Source organism: Chiloscyllium plagiosum, chromosome 18 (assembly GCF_004010195.1).
Source record: "Chiloscyllium plagiosum isolate BGI_BamShark_2017 chromosome 18, ASM401019v2, whole genome shotgun sequence".
Classification (NCBI taxonomy): domain Eukaryota; kingdom Metazoa; phylum Chordata; class Chondrichthyes; order Orectolobiformes; family Hemiscylliidae; genus Chiloscyllium; species Chiloscyllium plagiosum.
In genome coordinates, this window is record NC_057727.1 from 66626814 (window position 1) to 66646952 (window position 20139).

General features: G+C 43.9%; 1 protein-coding gene across 1 annotated transcript in view; it reads right to left on the reverse strand.

Annotated features, from left to right (window-relative positions):
• Window positions 1–14004, reverse strand: part of bap1 (BRCA1 associated protein-1 (ubiquitin carboxy-terminal hydrolase)) — a 69344-nt gene extending 55340 nt beyond the window's left edge. Inside the window, exon 1 of the mRNA XM_043708520.1 lies at window positions 13861–14004. Within this exon, the coding sequence (XP_043564455.1) occupies window positions 13861–13897 (37 nt within the window). The 5' untranslated portion in view covers window positions 13898–14004. The remainder of the gene's footprint in view (window positions 1–13860) is intronic.
• Window positions 14005–20139: the final 6135 nt, after the last annotated feature.

Consider the following 20139-nt stretch of genomic DNA (forward strand, 5'->3'; position numbering starts at 1 on the left):
TGATAGCAAACCTTGTAAGTTACGAACAAAGTTTATCGGACAAAAGTGTAAATAAATTACACGAAGCTGACATTGTCAATGTTCAGCATTTCATCAATGATGCATCTGTCGTGCGTTCTTTGAGTGATGGGAAAATTGCTAAAATGGTTTTAAATACAGATAAGTGTGAGGATAGCCGATGATGACGACTTAATGAACACAGTTGAAAAAGTCCCTATAGGCGATATGGTGAAAATGTGTGATCAGTTAATTGCCGGCCTTGAACAATGCTCATTTATTAGCAAGAAAGAGATTATGGCAATTTACTCAAAGAGATTGCATAGACAGAAATAAGACAAATGACACTTGAAGAAGTCTTTATAAATGCCGTCAGCCATAATGCTGAAGCTGTGTTTGTTTAAATTTTACCAAATTTTCTTGGAATTTTTTTCTGAAAATCAAATGTCACTGAGTATTTATGGTCTGTGTATTTCATTTATCAGTACATTGCTCTATAAATAAACTGTGGTAGTATTTCTAGTCTTTATTTATCCCATTTAGTGTGAGTATTCATATGTTTTTGCTGCAGTCTTGATGTTTGATTACAGGGTGCTGCATTTGTTCCGAAATCCAAAAAATTCCGAATTCCAAAAAACAGTCGGTCCCGTGATTTCGGATAAAGGATTGTCTACCTGTACTATCTTATGCTTTATCACGTGGAAATTAAATAAAAACGTGTGGTTATGCTTCAGTTTACAAGGCATTGGTGAGACCACATCTGGAGTATTATATATGGTATTAGTCGCCTTATTTCAGGAAGAATGTCAATGAGTCGGATGCAGCTTGGAGAAGGTTCACCAAAATAAAATAAAAACAGGAGGCTTGTCTTGTGAGGAAAGGTTGGGACTACAGTGGAGTTTAGAAAAGTAAGAGACGGCTTGACTGAAACATATAAAATCCTGAAGAGTCTTGACACAGTAGATATGGACAGGATGATTCCTCTTATGGTCATTGTTTAAAAATAAGGGATTGCCATTTCAGAGACGAGGTGAATTTATTTCTCCCTCAGAGAGTCCAGAGTCTTTGGAACTCTGCCTGAAAAGATGGAGGAAGCAGAGTCCTTGAACACTATTAAGAAAATGGTGGTTAGATTCTTGCAAGGTAAGTGGTAAAAGGATATCAGAGGGGACAGGAATGCAGATTTGAGGCTACAAATGTTCTTATCAAAAGGCAGAGTAGGCTTAAGGGGCTGAATGGACTACTCCTGCTCCTAATTCCTATGCTCTTGCTTAAATGTTAAAATAAACTTTGCTGGTCTATAACATGGCTGCTACTGATCTCCTAATGCAGGGTGACCACACTTCTAGTTTCAACCGGCAGTAACTTGGACCAGACTTATAGCTTTTCCTTGGAAGGTTTCATCCTTGCATTATGTGGACCTCCCAGTCTACAAACACTGATAAACCAGCAGATAATATATATTCCAGTTGTTCTGAACAAAGGAGAGCTTTTGAAACTTATCATACCTGAGATGGTGCTAACGGCTTACTACTGACTCCATATCTGGGACACAGAAATGCCTAATCAAGTCACAATTTGCATCCCCTGGATTTGAATAAATGAATAAACTATACTTCCTTTGCAAAACATTTAAAAACTGAATTTCATAACAGAGATCTTGGCAAACACACCACAGCCTATTTTGAAAGGTAAAATAAATAAGAAAAATCAAAAACTCTTCTACTTACAGACAGGAGAAGAGATTGATAAAATGATTAAATTCACCTCACCCTCTTGTTTGTAGCACTTGTCTAACACACTGATAGATTAATCAGGTTTTGTGAGCATACAATAATGTTTGAATATATAAACTGAATATACATTGATTTTCTAAAAGATTTTGCCTTATTGTGCTCGGTCATGTTTTCATTTGTGACCTTTCTATAAGGTTTACTCAACGCCTAGGTACTTCACGAGAAACTACATTAATATTTATAATAAAAGGCCACGTTCAGCTATTTTACCGGACTTACAACTCTCTTTGATGATCTCAATTGTGTTACCATCAAATGCTCTATAAGCAATACTTGCACTTCCTTGAGAGTTGTGTTGTTTCTCATTACTTAATAAATCAAGATAACATTTTAATCAGTCTGGTCTACATAAGCCTTGACAAGGCTGATGCACAGCCAAATGAACATTCAGCACAGGAGTAAAATTCTTAATGACCAGTGTAACCAGTTTCATCATTATCTTCAACATCTTCCTCAGATTACACTGCATCATGGATCATTTCAAGGACTCTGCCTCTTCACTCTGGACAGTTTGCTGCATAATGTATCAACTCAGTGCATCCCTGTAGCATCTCTGAAAGGGTTTTAAGGCATTCCTGGAATTCATTCCTCTAATTTAGTGAAACCACAATGAGTGATAACCCAAAACTTTGACTATGATAAAGTTGTCAGCCATTCCCTCAAGCAGAGTAGGAAAACCATTGATAAACTGAAATTCCAGACTGGTAAATCATGATGAGCTGAGATTTGTGCATGCTTGTCATCTGATCACATCAACCAATCGAGTGGAGTTAGGCTATTCTAGATCCCAAATCAAAGACAAGCCATCATTTGACATTAAGGCCTCCCTGTGAAAAAATGTTTATGTGCAAGTATGTCCTACCTGAGAGAAAGTGCTGTCGACGAGAGACAAAGTGAAGTTTGTCAACAATTATGAGGCAGAAGGTTAACACGCTTGGAACAGTGTGACATGCAGGCATTCTTTCCAGCAAGGAAGGATGAGAATGGCTGCTATGCCAATGTTGAAGAAGCTCCCTTAAGATGGTTAAAGGCAGCTCAAATACAGAATGTTCTGATCTCTGGTACACTCATGCATGAAAGGGGGATTGCCCTGGCAAACAGGCTGGGCCAGCAATGGACAGCTAGACCAATTCAAAACATGGCATTGCTTTATCTTCCACGTGATAAGTCATTACAGGACAGCAGAGTGGCAGCACTGGTAGATGACAGATCACACTAGTGTAATCACTTCTTGGATAAGTGAGCATCAGGAGACATTTTTAATGTAATTAAACTGGGCTGTTCTACTGAGTTTTACCCAATTACTCTTTAATACTTAAAAAGTAAAATGTGCCATGTTTAAAAGTTAAGCAAGGACCGTGTCACTGTTATAGTCTGTGCCAACACGAATGGCACCAAAAAGCTGCTGCTTCTAGTGACAGGAAAGTCCAAGAAACTTTGTGAATTTTGGGGTACTCCCCATATAGCATGAGGCTAAGAAAAGTCTCTGAATGGCATCCTCCATTTTGATGTGTGGATCAAGAAAGTGGTCAAAATATGTCAATGGAAGAACAGGGAGGTTATCATAATTACAGACAACTGCCCTGCGCATCCTACCATCACCGGCCTCAAACTAATGCCCTTGCCTCTGAACATCATGGTAAAGCTCCAACCGCCAATGGATTGGGGGTGATTAGGAACCTGAAAGCCAATACTGATGGTAGCTGATCTCTCAGATTATTAGCAGCATTTATAACAAGCAAGAGTACAACCAAACTCTTCTAGAGGCCACATTCACGTGAAATGTGTTGAAGGAATCCACAACTGGCAACTGTGATGGTTTTATCAAATCTATGTAACTGCAAAAGGGTGCTGAGGATGAAATGGGACAGGGTGAAGCTTAACCAACCTGATGATGGCGTTCTTATCTCTGACTTGTAGGAGGCCAGCGTGGAAATTCCAACAGCGATAACCATGGAAAAGTAGGCTGAAGTAGATGATACCTTATTATTATGCAATGGAACTGACCGATGAGGTAATATTTTTTGCAGGGAGCCTGCAGATTCCAACGACTACTCATCCACTCTGTTTCCACAGTGGAAGCCTCAAAAGTACTAGTGCTTTGCGATTTTGCACAACAGCACAAAAACAGAAAACACGGCTGACTGCACCAACAATATGGCAGACAGTATCACACTGGTCCAAAGCCAGCACACTGATTCCTGAGTTTTTCTGGATCTAACTCAACATTTTTACTGCCTTCTACTGAAAGTCAGGCCATTGTAAGGTGCTAACAAATTAAAAAGTAAAGATTGTTTTCATATATTTATTGCATCATTATGGTTTCTATTGTTTTTTGACAGAGGCATGTTTGTAGGCAAATCGTCTAACATAGGGGCTTCCTTGGCTGTTGCATAACTTTGCAAAACAAGAATGTTTGGGCACAATTCGAATTATCATCATTTCACCCTATTTCTGTTGCAGTTCTGTCTTCTGCAGTAACAGATCTATCACAGACAATTTCTATTCTTTCTGTTATTAGTACTCCCATTGTATTGGTGTCTGCATTCAGCCTCTGGATCATTTCAAAATCTAGCAATCATCAAGTCCCCTCTGCTTTGTGTCTTCATGAAATGTGCCACTTGCACAAAGAAGGTTGAGGCAAATAATTCTTCAACAGGAATTTCTTCATGGCACCAGATATCTGATCAAACACCGTCTGCCTCTCAGAGAAGTGAACACAACTTGAACCAGAGGCCTGTGCATCAGACACCTTAGCATCTGAAACCCTAGTGTGGATTCAATGATCCCTAAATTGAAGTATGCCAAAATTATACAATTTGGTAAAGTCCATAAACTTTCATCAATGGAATCACAGTTAATTGCTTTTTTGAAACAATCATATAATTCTGCTTTCTTCTAAATTTTACACAAGATCTCAAATTGAAAGTCAAAACCTTCCTCATTATTAAACTGATGGGCCTCCAGCTCACAAAACACTTTACTCCTGATTTTACTTCTGCTGGGGAGTGACAGCACCAAGGCTAATCTTTGTTTTGTCTATGGCAGGACTTAAATTGTGTCCATCTAACCACTAAATTCTTCCACAGTTCAGACCCAATAATGTTGGTAAGTAATTGGAGTGTGATACCGGGCTCAAAACTTTAACTCTGTTTCTCTCACCAGAGGCAATGCCAGGCTTTCCGAGTTTCTCCACCGCTCTCCGTGTTTGTTTCAGATTTCTCCAATATTTTGCTTTTAGTCTAGTCAGAGCTGAAAATGTGTTGCTGGAAAAGCGCAGCAGGTCAGGCAGCATCCAAGGAGCAGGAGAATCGACGTTTCGGGTATAAGCCCTTCTTCAGGAAGTCTAGTCACCCCAGTACTGTGGCTGTGAGAGCAGATTGGAGGCAAAGAATCTTACAGCACGCAACTCGTGTCCTGACCCTTGAAAGCCTGTCCATTAGCTACAAGGTGTATGTTAGGAGTGTGATGGAACACTCCCCGCTTGTCTGGATGAGTGCAGCTCCAACAAAGTTCAAGAGGTTTGATAGCATTTCGAACAAGGCAGCCCATTTGATTGGCACTAAAACCATAAACATCCACTCCCTTCACCGCCGACGCTCAGCAGCAGTGAATCTAAATGATGCACTGCAGAAATTCACAAAGGTTCTTCAAACTACTGCAGGGATTGGTGTGGATCCACTGTTGTTTGTCATTTGTACAATTTGGGTGAGAAGGAAGGAAACATGGTTAGTAAGTTTGAGGATGATATCAAATTTGGTGGGATAGTAACCAGTGAAGAGTATATAAGAGTGAAAAGGGATTTTGTTTAATTGGGCCAGTGGGCCAAGGAGTGGCAGATGGAGTTTAATTTAGATAAATGCAAGGTGTTGCCTTTTGGTAAAACAAACAAGGGCAGAACTTACATAGGCAATGGTAGGGCCAAAGGGAGTGCTGCACAGGGAGATTCAGGGGTGCAGGTGCAAAATTCCTTGATCACAGGCAGACAGGGTGGTAAAGAACGCACTTAGCATGTTTACCTTCATCGCTCAGACCGCTGAATATAGGAGTTGTGATGTCATGTTGCAGTTCTATAGGACATTTGTGGTACTGTGTACAGTTCTAGTCGCCCTGCTATAGGAAGGATATTGTTAAACTGGAGAGGGCGCAGAAATGATTTACAGGATGTTACCAGGACTGGAGGATTTGAGGGAAAAGGAGAAACTGGAGAGGGTGGGATTTTTTTTTCACTGGAGCTTAGGAGGTTGAGGGGTGACATTATATAGATTTGTAAAATCATAAGTCAAAACTGTGGTGCTGGAAAAGCACAGCCAGTCAGGCAGCGTCCGAGGAGCAGGAGAGGGGGGGGGGGGGGGGGGGGGGGGGGGGGGGGAGGATTGGAGGTAGCTGGGAATGCAATAGGTAGATAAAGTGGGAGAGAAGGTGATGGGTTGGAGAGGAGGGTGGAGCGGATAGTTGGGAAAGACAATGGACAGGTCAAAAGGGTGGTGCCGAGTTGGAGGCTTGGGACTGGTATAACGTGGGGGTAGGGTGAAATCCACATTGGTCCTGTGTGGTTGCAGGGTCCCAAGACAGAAGATGAGGCGTTCTTCCTCCAGGTGTCGGGTGGTTCGGGTTTAGCAATGGAAGAGGCCCAGGACCTGCATGTCCTTGGTGGAGTGGAAGGTGGAGTTGAAGTGTTCAGCCACAGGGAGGTGGGGGTTGGTTGATGTGGGTGTCCCTGAGATGTTCTCTGAAACAATCCACAAGTTGGTGTTCTGTTCCAGGTGTCAGGTGGTTAGGGTTTGGCGATGGAGGCGGACCAGGACCTGCATGTCCTTACGTGGAGGACCCTGCAACCCACCGGGATTAAGGTGGATTTCACCAGTTTCCTCATTTCTCCTCCCCTACTCCATATCCCAATCCCAAGCCTCCAACTCGGTACCGCCCTCTTGGCCCGTCCATCATCTTTCCCATCTATCCGCTCCACCCTCCTCTCCGACTATAACTTTCTCCCCTATCTTCATCTACCTATTGTATTCTCAGCTACCTTTCCCCTAGCCACACCCTCTCCCATTTATCTTTCAGCCCCCCCGGCCCACAAGCCTCATTCCTGATGAAGGGCTTATGCCCGAAATGTCAATTTGCCTGCTCCTCGGATGCTGCCTGACCTATTGTGCTTTTCCAGCACCACACTCTCGACTCTGATCTCCAGCATCTGCAGTCTTCACTTTCTCCCATGGGTATCATTTAGTCAATAGCGGGGCATCCTAAGATTGCTCTGAATGGAATTTCCGCTCCCTTCCCTTAAGCAGCATGAGTAAAGGGGCAGTACAGAGAGTGAAATGTCAATTTGCCTGCTCCTCGGATGCTGCCTGACCTATTGTGCTTTTCCAGCACCACACTCTCGACTCTGATCTCCAGCATCTGCAGTCCTCACTTTCGCCTTGTAAAATCATAAGGGGCACAACATTAAAAATCACGCACCAGGTTATCGTCCAACAGGTTTGTTTGGAACAAGCACTGCTCCTTTGTCAGGCAGTGTGTCGTGTGATAAGGGGCAAAGATAAGGCAAATAATAAAGACTGTTTCTCTAGGGTAGGGGAGTTAAAAGTTAGAAGGTATAATTTTAAAGTGAGAGGAGAAAAAAGTAAAAGGGACCTGAGGGGTAACTTTTTCACACAGAGGGGTTTTCTACATGGAATGGACTGCCAGAGGAAGTGGTAAATACAGGTACAGTTATAACATTCAAAGGACATTTGGACAGGTAGGTGAATAGGAAAGGTTTAGGTGTATATGGGCCGTCTACAGAAAGATGGGACTAGCTTAGTTTGGGATACCTGGTAGGCATAGACATGTTGGGACCAAAGGGTCTGTTTTCGTGCTGTATAACTCTATACAGCACCTTCCAAACACGTGACAACTACCATTTAGAAGGTCAAGGGTGGCTGATACATGGGAACACCACCACTTGCAAGTTCCCCTCCAAGCCACTCACCATCCTGACTTGGAACTACTACTGTTCCTTCATTGTTGTTGGGTCAAAGCCCTGGAATCCCCTCCCTAAAGTCCTTGGCAGTGTACCTATAGCACATGGACTGCAGCTGTTCAGACAGCTCACCACCACTTTCTCAAGGGCAACTAGGGAGTGGCAATAAATTCTGGTCCAACTACAGATGCCCCCATCTTGTAAGTGAATAAAAAGCCTGTAACCATTAAGTGGGATGGTGAGGGACTCCTTCTAAACCTGCAAATGCTACTGAAAATTGAGCCCTTTTCATCAGTCCTTGAGACATGAGGCAACACCGCCCATACATATACCAGTAGGCTAAATGTTAAACAATTTGAGGTTCTAGTATGTAAAAATAAAATTGTGGGGTAACCTCAGTTTGGGGACATTTTCATTTACTACTTTTCAGTCCAAATACCTCCTCTTCTCACGGGTCATATTCAACTCAGAATATTAACTCTTAAATAATTCTGCCAGTCCCGCTCAACACCTCTGTTCTAATTTAGGGCTCAACTTATCCTCACTTTCCACCCCACCAGTTTTCGTACTTCAAGGATCAGTCTCTGCTATTTCTGCTCCCTGTAGCATGTCACCATTACCGAACACATCTCCCCCTCCTCTCCCCTCCTATCAGCATTTGAAAAATTTGGCCCATCCTCAATAACACTAAATCTCCTTCTCACACATTCCCTTTTGTCTCCTCTCTCTTCACCGTCCAAAGCGCCAACACACCTTTCAGATGAAACAGCGTATTACTTGTAATTCTACTTAGAAATCAGTATTCACTTCTCACAATATGGACTCCTCTACTCTGGGGACAGCAAACACACAAGTCAGTCAGCAAGCACGATGCCAAGCTCCCGGCTGCATGGCATTTCATTCACCACACCACCCTCAAGAGTCACAATTCTCCAGCTATACTTCTCAGGTGGGCAACCAACATAATCCACGACCCCTTGTATCCCCGTTGCAATCTCTTCCAACCTCCCCCCTCAGGCAAAAGATGCTTAAACAGATTCAACAACAGCTTCTTTCCCTCGGTTAATAGACTTCGAAATTTAAAATTTGAGGGGTCCATTCAATGTTGATCTTGCTCTGTGTCCCTTCGCAGCAGCCATAAGATTGTATTTCTCATTCTTTTTTATTACTCTTATGCATATTGTATGATTTGATCTGCCTGAACTGTATGCAAAACAAAACTTTTCACTGTACCTAGGTACACGACAATAATAAATCAAATTCAATTAAAATCTCTGTTCTTGCTGTGCTGCTCAATGCAGGCTCAAAGAATTTCATCGTCCCATTTGGCACTTGACAGCGTTCTGTGCTCAATGAGGAATTCAACAACCTTAGACCAATTTAGTTTTTTTTTTGCCATGCGTCAATCTGACAAAGGTGAGGACAAATTCCTCTTCATCTTCAGCAAAAAGGAAATGCTACCCAGGCCATGGTGTAAGAGGAAGAAGTTCAGTCCCCGGAAGGGTTTAGAATTGATGAGGACGAGGCTTTAGATAAGCTGGCTGCATATTATGGCACTATGACTGGATGAGGTGCATCCAAGGATACTGATGTAAGTGAGAATGGAAATTGCAGAGGAACTGACAATAATTTTGGAATATTTCTTAGACTCCGGGATGGTGCTAGGAAACTAGGGAAAAGCGCAGAAAAGGGGGTAGGGACAAGACCAGCAACTACAGACCAGTAGTCTGTAAATTCCATGGTTCAAAATCTTGTAGATACAACAATTCAGGACAAAAATTAAGAGTGGCATGTATAAATGCAGGTTTATTAAGGAGAGCCAGAAAGGAGATTTCCTTAAGGGAAATTAATTAACACTGCAGTTTTGTTTTGATGAGGTAACAGAGGATTGACCAGGGTAAGGTTCCTGATATTAGATTAGATTACTTACTGTGTGGAAACAGTCCACACTGATCCGCCAAAGCGCAACCCATCCAGACCCGTTCCCCTACATTTACCCCTTCACCTAACACTATGGGCAATTTAGCATGGCCAATTCACCTAACCTGCACATTTTTGGATTGCAGGAGGAAACCGGAACACCCGAAGGAAACCCACGCAGACACGGGGAGAATGTGCAAACTCCACACAGGGAGTGGCCAGAGGCGGGAATTGAACCCGGGTCTCTGGCGCTGTGAGGCAGCTGTGCTAACCACTGTGCCACCGTGCCGCCCACACAAGAAGGACTTGCAGAAGGCCTTTGATAAGTGTCAGACAAAAATAATCTGTGATTAATGCAAGAGCTCATGGAGTTAAAGGAACATGGATACAAAACTGGCTGAGTGGTAAAGGCAAGTAATACCAAATCAATGTTCTTTAGTTGTTGTGGTTCTGTTCACCGAGCTGGGAATTTGTGTTGCAAACGTTTCGTCCCTTGTCTAGGTGACATCCTCAGTGCTTGGGAGCCTCCTGTGAAGCGCTTCTGTGTTGTTTCCTCCGGCATTTATAGTGGTTTGTCTCTGCCGCTTCCGGTTGTCAGTTCCAGCTGTCCGCTGCAGTGGCCGGTATATTGGGTCCAGGTTGATGTGTTTGTCGATAGAATCTGTGGATGAGTGCCATGCCTCTAGGAATTCGCTGGCTGTTCTCTGTTTGGCTTGTCCTGTAATAGTAGTGTTGTCCCAGTCGAATTCATGTTGCTTGTCATCTGTGTGTGTGGCTACTAAGGATAGCTGGTCATGTCGTTTTGTGGCTAGTTGGTATTCACGGATACGAATCGTTAGCTGTCTTCCTGTTTGTCCTATGTAGTGTTTTGTGCAGTCCTTGCATGGGATTTTGTACACTATGTTGGTTTTGCTCATGTTCGGTATCAGGTCCTTTGTCCTGGTGAGTTGTTGTCTGACAGTGGCTGTTGGTTTGTGTGCTGTTATGGTCGCAGTAGTCTGACTGTCAGTTCAGATTCTATCAACAAACACATCGACCTGGACCCAATATACCGGCCACTGCAGCAGAGAGCTGGAACTGACAACCGGAAGCAGCAGAGACAAACCAGTACAAATGCCAGAGGAAACATCACAGAAGCTCTTCACTGGAGGCTCCCAAGGACTGAGGATGTCACCTAGACAGGGGACGAAACGTCTGCAACACAAATTCCCAGCTCGGCGAATAGAACCACAACAACAAGCACCCGAGCTACAAATCTTCTCACCAACTTTGAATGTTCTTTAGTCTTAAGAGGACATAGGACATGCTTTCAGAATTTGTGGATGATATGAAACTTGGAAACATAGTAGAGAGAATTTTGTGGAACTTCAAAAGAACATTAACAAATTGGTGGTGTTGAAAGATAGGTGGCACTCAAAGTTTAATGCAGAGAAGTGTAACATAATTCATTTTGGTAAGAACAACATAGCGGGACCACAGAAAATAAAGGCACGTTTTGTTGAGACTTACGTCTTGCATTCATCAGGACAATTTATATGAACACCAATGTAAAGGGCAATGATACTTTTTATATGTATGAGCAGAAACTGCTGATTTGTCCATGCCAGTATTACTGCCTCTGCAGAAACTTGAACAAACAGCTTTGCCAACCATCCAAGCCAAACTTTGGGTCCGCTACACGGATGACACTTTTGTCATCACTAAACGAAACAAATTAGAGGAAACCTTCAAGACCATCAATAATACCCTTACTGGCTTAAAATTCACTAAAGGGGGAAGAAAACAACAACAAACTGCCATTCCTAGATGTCACAGTAGAGCGAACAGCCAATGGGGATCTTCAAACCAGCGTCTACAGGAAAACAACACATATGGACCAAATATTGAACTACAGAAGCAATCATCCCAACACCCACAAACGAAGCTGCATCAGAATATCATTTCAACAAGCCAACACACACTGCAGCACAGAGGAACTACGCACAGCAGAGGAAAATCACCTATACCGTGTATTCAAAAAGAACAGGTACCCAGTGAACACAGTCCGCCAATTTCTCAGCAACAAACCCAAACAAGCAGACAAAACACATCCAGAAAACCTAGTCACTCTCCCCTACATCAGAGACATCTTGGAAATGACTACCAGACTACTCAGACCCCTTGGCATCATGGTAGTCCACAAACCCACCAACACACTAAAACAGCAGCTAATGAACTTGAAAGACCCTATACAGACAATGAGCAAAACTAATGTCATTTACAAAATACCGTGCAAGAACTGTAGCAAGCACTACCCTGGACAAACAGGCAGAAAACTAGCCACCAGGATACATGAACACCAACTAGCCACAAAAAGACATGACCCTCTCTCACTAGTATCCTTACATACAGATGAGGAAGGACAACACTTCGATTGGGACAACACATCCATCCTAGGACAAGCCAAACAAAGACACGCACGAGAATTCCTAGAAGCATGGTATTCTAACTGGAACTCTATCAACAAACACCTCCTGAGAAAAGGAACAGGAAGTGACTTCACCACAGGAAATGACATCACCAACCCAAAGAAACCCAAACATATAAATAGAAAGCAGGAATTATCAGCAGTGCTTTGCCTGAGGCCCACTGAGATGTTCCCTAGTAGGGTGACGAAACATCTGGAAATGAACCTTCCAGCTCAGTGAGCAAACCTACATCCAAAACCTCAACCTGAGCTACAAGTCTTCTTAAAACTCGCTAAGGTGTATTGAGTGTACATATTGTTTGTCTATCTGCAAGGAACAGGGGCCTGTATATTAATATTCAATGGTTCCAGGACACACACGTCCATTCATACTATTTGTCTGATTGACAATTCTGAAATAGTTATTGGTGTTAATTCTTAGCACAGGCTGTTCTATCACAAAACTGCATCTAATCTTGGATGCTGTGATTATAGTTGCGCAAATACGGGCTGACTAGACAGAGTTTTTACGATTAAGCAACTATTAAAAATAAGTGACTGTAACAGGGCAGCATGAGTTGAAAAACCTTGGTATACAAGTAAACAGGAAAATGTTTCTAATCATAAGTGGAGCAAGAACAAGAGGCACAAACATAACAAAAATTAGTAAAAGGTGCAAAAGTGATGTGAGGCAGTTAGGGCCTGGTATGCAGTGCCTGAAAGTGTGGTTGGGGGCAGTTTGAAATCAGGAACTCAAGAGCAAATTAAATGGTTACTTGTAAAGGAACAATATGCAGAGTTAAAGTCAGGGGAGTAATTCACTGGTGAATTGCTGATTTGAAGAGCTGGCAGAGTCATAGTGGGTTTGTCCTCGGCTGCAACCTTTCTGAGATACTTTGCGTACAACAAATACCGCCCCCTTTGTCTTTTGTTCCATGTCATATTCCAGACCTTCCACTTGTTCTTCATCTCCTTCCCACCTTTCACCGGTATGAAACCCAATCGCATTCCTACCGTCCTTTGATTCTGAAACAGTTATTATTCAAATTGAAACACTGGCTCAGTTTCTCTCCCCACATACACTACCAGGCCAAGCGAGCATTTCCAGCACTTTCTGTTTTCATTAAGATTTTGCAACGCCCTAGTATTTTGCTTCCAGCACCAGTCTGAACCCACGCCCCTGGAAGCGCTCAAAACAAAACAGTGGAAGAGATGAGTCGGCCCACTGCACTTCTCCCTTCCCCTCTTTCAGATATGCATCTGATTCTCTCTGAAAGGAAGCATTGCCACTTTCTGCATGCTAGTTGGCAATGATTATGTGGATGTCACAGTCAAGACTGAGGCATCTTAGGAACACAGTTCAGTGACAGTTACTCAGCAGCAAGGGTGGGAACCCCCATCCCTGGCTACAATATGCTGAAGTGAGTGCTGGAGCATTGAGCCTGGGACTCCAGTTTAGGATTATACAAGCATTCCCTCCCCCCCAATTCCTGGGCAAGTGCCAAACTTCACCAACGGCTCAGTCAACCAAGGCAACCCCAGCAGCGAGAGGCTGTGCTGATGAATAACAGGCTGCCCCTTTCACATACAGCTGCAAGGCTCCAGCTCCAAGAGGCTGCCTCTGCCCCCGGCCTCCGGCCGATAAATCCCGAGCTCGGGAGACCCGACCCGTCCCTGCAGCCCCGAACATTACCGCCATCCCACCCACCCCCGCCGTCGCCGTGTCCACTCACCCGGGTCGCTCTCCAGTTCCAGCCAGCCTTTATTCATGTTCTCACCCCGCTCTCCATAGCTCCCGCAGCCCAGGCCCCACAGCCCCGTCGGAGCAGGCCGCAGTACGTCATCAAGCCGCGCCCGCGCCAGAGGCCGCTGCCGCCGCCCCTCTCCCGCCGCCATGTTTGTGCGGGGCGAACTCATGACAAAAGACATTGCCTGAGCTGAGATGTCACTTTTACTTAAAAAAAAACCTTAAATTATCTCGGGAATGTGACTTGGATAAAGTTCTGGGATTTACATATTAATGAATCTAAACTTGCAGCCCATTTTTAAAAGATTGTGAGAAACACTCCGTATTAGAAATTATAATTGCAGAAATAACATTAATTTACCTATATCCCACAAGATTAACAGTAATCTAGTTTTATTCAATATATTGCATCAGTTGTGATCTTTTGCCATTAAATGTGTCCTATGATCATACTCCACGAGCTACCTGACAAAGGAACAGTGCTCCGGAAGCTTCCAAATAAACCTGTTGGACTATAACCTGATGTCGTGTGATTTTAACTATGACTGAAGGGATCAGCTTCACCCATTTGGCCCCTCAGGGGCAGAATACCATCAATGTGGGTGGGCCTTCTTGTGTGCATTGGTAGTGTCCTCGCCTTTGTCCCACCTGCTCTAGAGCCGTATTAATAACATCTCTTACTAGTTGAGGTGGAAGCACAGTCAGCTTAGGATTGCCGCATCAATGATGCCGTCACTCATACAAATCACAGCTTCCCTACAGTATGGAAGCAGTCCATTTGGTCCATCAAGTCCACACTGACTCTCCAAAGAACAGCCCACCCAAACCCACATTATCCCTGTCATACCCATGGCTCATCCAGCTAGCCAGCGCATCCCCGGACACTATGGGCAATTTAACATGGACAGTCCACTGAACCTGCACAAATCAGTTTGTGAGCTTATTACTCTATTCCGTCCCAACCCACTGAAACAAGATTAATATACTATTATTCCCTGGAAATCTATAATAATATCTGAAAATTATGGAAAACATTTCTGACATCTGCAGTGTGCTTCTTTTGTTTTTAGAAAGAAATTAGTGTTGGGAAACTCTGCTGCACCCCAGAAGAAAAAAACAGTATAAAACTGTGAAAAGAATGGCTTGTCTTGTATACCTCAAAACTGAACTGCAATTGAGGAAAAAAAACACCTGAACCGTCCCCAACCCCCCACCCTCACCCTCACCATCCTGGCCTGGCTGAACTCATCCTCACCCTGAACAGCTTCTCTTTTAACTCCTCTCATTTTCTTCAAGTCAGATGGGTGGCCATGGGTACCTGCATGGACCTAGTTATGCCTGTCTATTTGTGGGGTACGTGGAACATTCCTTGTTCCAGTCCTATTCTGGCCTCCACCCACAACTCGTTCTCCAAAATATTGATGATATCATCACTGTTGCTTCCCTCGCTTGCCCAGAATTGGAAAGGTTTATCAATTTCGCTACCAATTTCCTCCCTGCCCTCACAATCATCTGGTCCATCTCTAAGTCCTCCCTTCCTTTTCTCGACATATCTGTTTCTATTTGTGGGGATAGACTGGCCACTAATATCCACTATAAACCCACCAACTCCCACAGTTATCTGGACCATACATCTCACACCCTGCTTCCTGTAAATACTCTGCGCCATTCTCCAAGTTCCTCCGTCTCTGTCAGACATATTTTGATGATGCCAACTTCGAAAAGGGAGCCTCTAAAATGCCCACCTTGTTATTCAACCGTGGATTCCCCAGTGCCGTTGTTGACAGGCCCTCAACCAGATCTGGCTCATCTCCCATTCATCCATCCTGATCCCCTCTCTTCCCTCCCGCAACAGTGATAAGGTTCCCCTTGTCCTTACCTACCATCCAGGCGGCACAGTGGCTCAGTGGTTAGCACTGCGCCTCGACGCAGGTTCAATTCCGCCCTCGGGCAACTGTGAATGTGGAGTTTGCACATTCTCCCTGTGTCTGCGTGGGTTTCCTCCAGGTGTTCTGGTGTCCTCCCACAGTCCAAAGATGTGCAGATTAGGTGGATTGGCCATGCTAAATTGCCCATACTGCTCAGGGATGTGTAGATTAGATGCATTCGTCATGGGTAAACATACAGCGATCTGGTGGGGGAATGGGTCTCGGTGGGTTACTTTTCGGAGGGTCAGGGTGGACTTGTTGGGCTGAAGGGCCTGTTTCCACACTGTAGGGATTCTATGATTTTATCCCACCAGCATCCACATCCAGAAGATCATTAGCAGCCATTTCTGCCACCATCTGGCACATGTTCCTCTCCTCTCCCCTGTCTGCCTTCCACAGGGACCATTCTCTCTCTCTTCCTCCACTCCCAACACACCCCCACAGACCCATGGCACCTTCCTCTGCATTTGCTGAGAGGTTAACTTATGCCCACTGAATTCATCCGTCCTCAGTATCTGAATGCCCAAAGCGCTTTATCTGCACTTCTCACAATCTAGTCCACTGCATTCACTGCTCACAATGTGGGATCCTCTACATTGGGGAAATAAAGCACAGACTGAGTGATCGCTTTGCAGAATGGCTACACTCTGCCTGCCAAAATGATCCTGAGCTTCCAGCTGTCTGTCACATCCACACAGTACCCTGTTCCGTGGCCAATACATCTGTCTCAGGCTTGCTACAGTTCTCCAGCAAAGCTCATCATAAGCTGGAAAAACAACACCCAATTTTCCACTTGGGGACCCTGCAGCCTTCTGGACTCAGCCTTCACCCTCCTAGCCAGGTCGTTATCTTTGTCTGTCCAACTGTTTTCTCTCTTTGGGCTCTATCCCCACCTATTGTTTACTTCTTACACCCTCTCCAACCGATCTTCTGCATAAAAACTGACATTTTCCACGCTGCTATCAGTTCTGAGGAAAGGTCATCAGGCCCAAAACTTTGACTTCGCTTCACTGCAGATCTGCTGAACGTTTCCAGCAATTTCTGTTTTTGTTTCTGATTTACAGCATCCACAGTTCTTTCGGTTTTTATTGGGTATATCAAACATGGTTGTGGAGAGGGAGGTGTAAAGGGGAGAGATGCCTGGCAAAGGGAGGTACAAAACAGCAGGAGTAAGTAGGAGGCTACAGAATGATCACATTATGAAGAAGGGGCAGAGTACATGGCAACAAAAGAGGGATAAACAGCATTGAGTGCAAGTAGGGAAGGAATGTGCTACCTAAGGTGATAGTGAAATGTATTGTGCACAAAAAGAGTGCCAAAATATGATGTCTAAGACATATAAATGCTAGAGGTATGACTGGGACAGTATGGTGACTCAGTGGTTAGCACTGCTGTCTTACAGCACCCGAGACATGGGTTTGATCCTGGCCTCGGGTGACTGTCTGCATGGAGTTTGCATATTCTTCCTGTGTCTATGTGGGTTTCCTCTAGATGCTCCAGTTTCCTTCCACAACCCTAAGATCTGCAGGTTAGGTGGATTGGTCATGGGAAATGCAGGGCTCAAGGGACAGGTGGGTCTGGGTGGGCTGCTGTTTGGGGACCACTGTGCTCCTGATGGGCCAAATAGTCTGTTTCTATCCATAGAAATGGAGGAAGAGAATGGTCTGTTAATTTGACAAAATATAGAGGAGCATACATATGAAGCTCAGTGAATTGATGAACGTTTCCTTGGAAGAATGGGAGGTTGATGAACTAAATCGAGAGAAATCAATTGTGTAAATGATAGCCAGTTAATAATTAAAATGTCACTTATTTTACCTCTATTTTGGGTTAATTATGAGCTATAAAAACGTTATATTTTATGTATTTTTGTCATTTTATGTAAAATTTTAACTTCCAGGGTAGCATGATCTGAGCTTAAAAACTGTGTCCCTTAAACATTTGAATTTCCTTCTTCCGCACTTCAGTGCCAAATTGCGTTTTTTTAAGTTGACAAACACAGCAGCCAATTTGTACATAGTGAAGACCCACAAACAGAATAATCAGGTTATATTTTTGCTGACAGTAGTTGAGTGAGGAAAATTGGTGAATTTGCTAAGGGAAACACTGGGTTAGAAACAAAAACAGTGTAGATGCTGAAATCCAAGGCAGACAAGCAGGAGGCTGGAAGAACACAGCAAGCCAGTCAGCATCAGGAGGTGGAGAAGTTGATGTTTTAGGTGTAATCCTTCTTCAGGACTGGGGGTGGGTGTAAAGGGAGCTGCAGAAAAAGTTGGGGGGTTCGGGGGGGTGCGATGTTGAGGCAGGGATAGGTGAACACAGGTAAGATAAAGTTCTCCAATTTCAAATAACCTCCCTCTCCATCCCCCTCCCTGACTCCCTTCCATGCCTCTGATCAACCCTTCCATCGACCAACCAGATTCATTCCTCCCATCGACCAACCAGGTCATACCCTCTACCTGTATTCACCTACCCCAACTTCACTGCCCGATTTCCCCCCCCCCCCCCCCCCCCACCACCACGCCTCCTTTATCTGCAGCTTCCCTTACACCCAGCCCCAGTCCTGAAGAAGGGTCAGACCCAAAACATTAACTTCTCCACCTCCTGATGCTGCCTGGCTTGCTGTGTTCTCCCAGCCTCCTGCTTGTCTGCGAAGGGAAACACTGGGAGCATTACCTGCTTTTAACAAGAATGGCAAGCGCTTAGCCTCTGACCCATCCAATCTCAGTAAACAGGCTCAGCCAAAGCCCTACCGTCTGGCTTCTTATTAGCATTGTTCTGATCCCAGCTGACATTAATACTGGACAAGTCAGATCCCAGAGCATAACTTGGCTTGATAGACCCTAGTTTCGTTTCTTTTCTAAACCGTGGAGGTCAGTTACTGAACACCTTCATAAGAGGCTGCCAGTGTACTTGTAAAACAAAGAATAAAAGGTTTATTCAACGGGAAAGCATTCATTATATTACACCAGACAAAAAATTGTAAATGATTCATTGCAGCCATCAGAAAAGCTTTCAAATTCACACTATATTTTTCTTATCCCAGCAATTTTCCTCCAAATTCTCACACCTCAGGCAAGAGTTACGACTGATTCCAAATTTGGACTCCCCACTCAGACTCAGGTTATGACTCTATGGTACAATTTTCAGTTTGGCGAATTTCTGTGCAGTCAGATGATTTCCCCCACCCCCTTCATACCTCCCACTGAGGCAGCTACAATAAATTGCAAATTGAACTCACTATGATTTTAACTTCAGGGCAATTATATGAATTATTTAAACACAGCATTCAGAAGTATTTCACTCTCTGGCATGCACTACACATAGACTTGACTGACTTTCTGCATTGGTCTGCCTTACTCTGCCTGTAATTGCACCCAGGTCACGGCACAGTGACTTTTCTTTTCACTCTGCCATTTTTTTGATGCTCTAAACTGTTCCCCTAAGGTGATCTTCAAAACCTTATTTAAATAATTGGAAACAAACAGATCTCAGGCAACTCACTCACTGCCAATACATAAGAACACTCAAAAATGAAACTCAACTATGGTTCCCTATCTTGACACACAAGATACAAAAATATAAGTTCAACTTAAAAGTTATACATTGTTCTCAACAGCATCAAGATGTGTTCAGCCACCCCTTATTTCCTCGCTGACCAACCTCAACTGGTTTCCAACACATCAAATTTAAAATGTTCATCTTCAGACCATTACTATAATGGTCTTGCCCTATGCAATCTTTGAAGTCTTACAATTCTCATGCCCCCTGCCAATCTCTCCAATCCTCTATGGCTTCTTGCGTATCCTCACACTCCCTTCGAAGTTGCTGCAATGCACTGCATCTGCATCATTTGCAGATCAACCATGTTGCTAACAGTGAAGGAGATAAATTCCCGTTTCAGTGATGCCCCCCTGGATACACTCTGACAAGAGGAAGACCATGCTTCTGGCAAGGCTGCAAGGAGCCCTTCAGAGTATTCCTGTGAAGGAAGTGAAAGCACATGGCAGGGATAGTCCATGGCTAGAGTGTGGGGCTACTAACATGGCAACAGTGCTGAAAGTGAATGAATCTGATTATTTCAAACACTGCTTAATGCACCTGGGCTTCATCTCTCACTCAGCAACACATGCTAGCACTCAGGACTTACTTCTAATGTCCTACTTTACACCTCACTTTGCATATTTTTGAAATATGCCTGAAATGCTCACACATCTACATGCCCCTCCTGCAAACCTACTGCTAATCAGCTACAATGTAATAATAGCAAAGTGTTGGAAATACTCAGCAGCTCTGGCAGCAACAAGAGATAATATTTCAGGTTATAACCTCCAGAA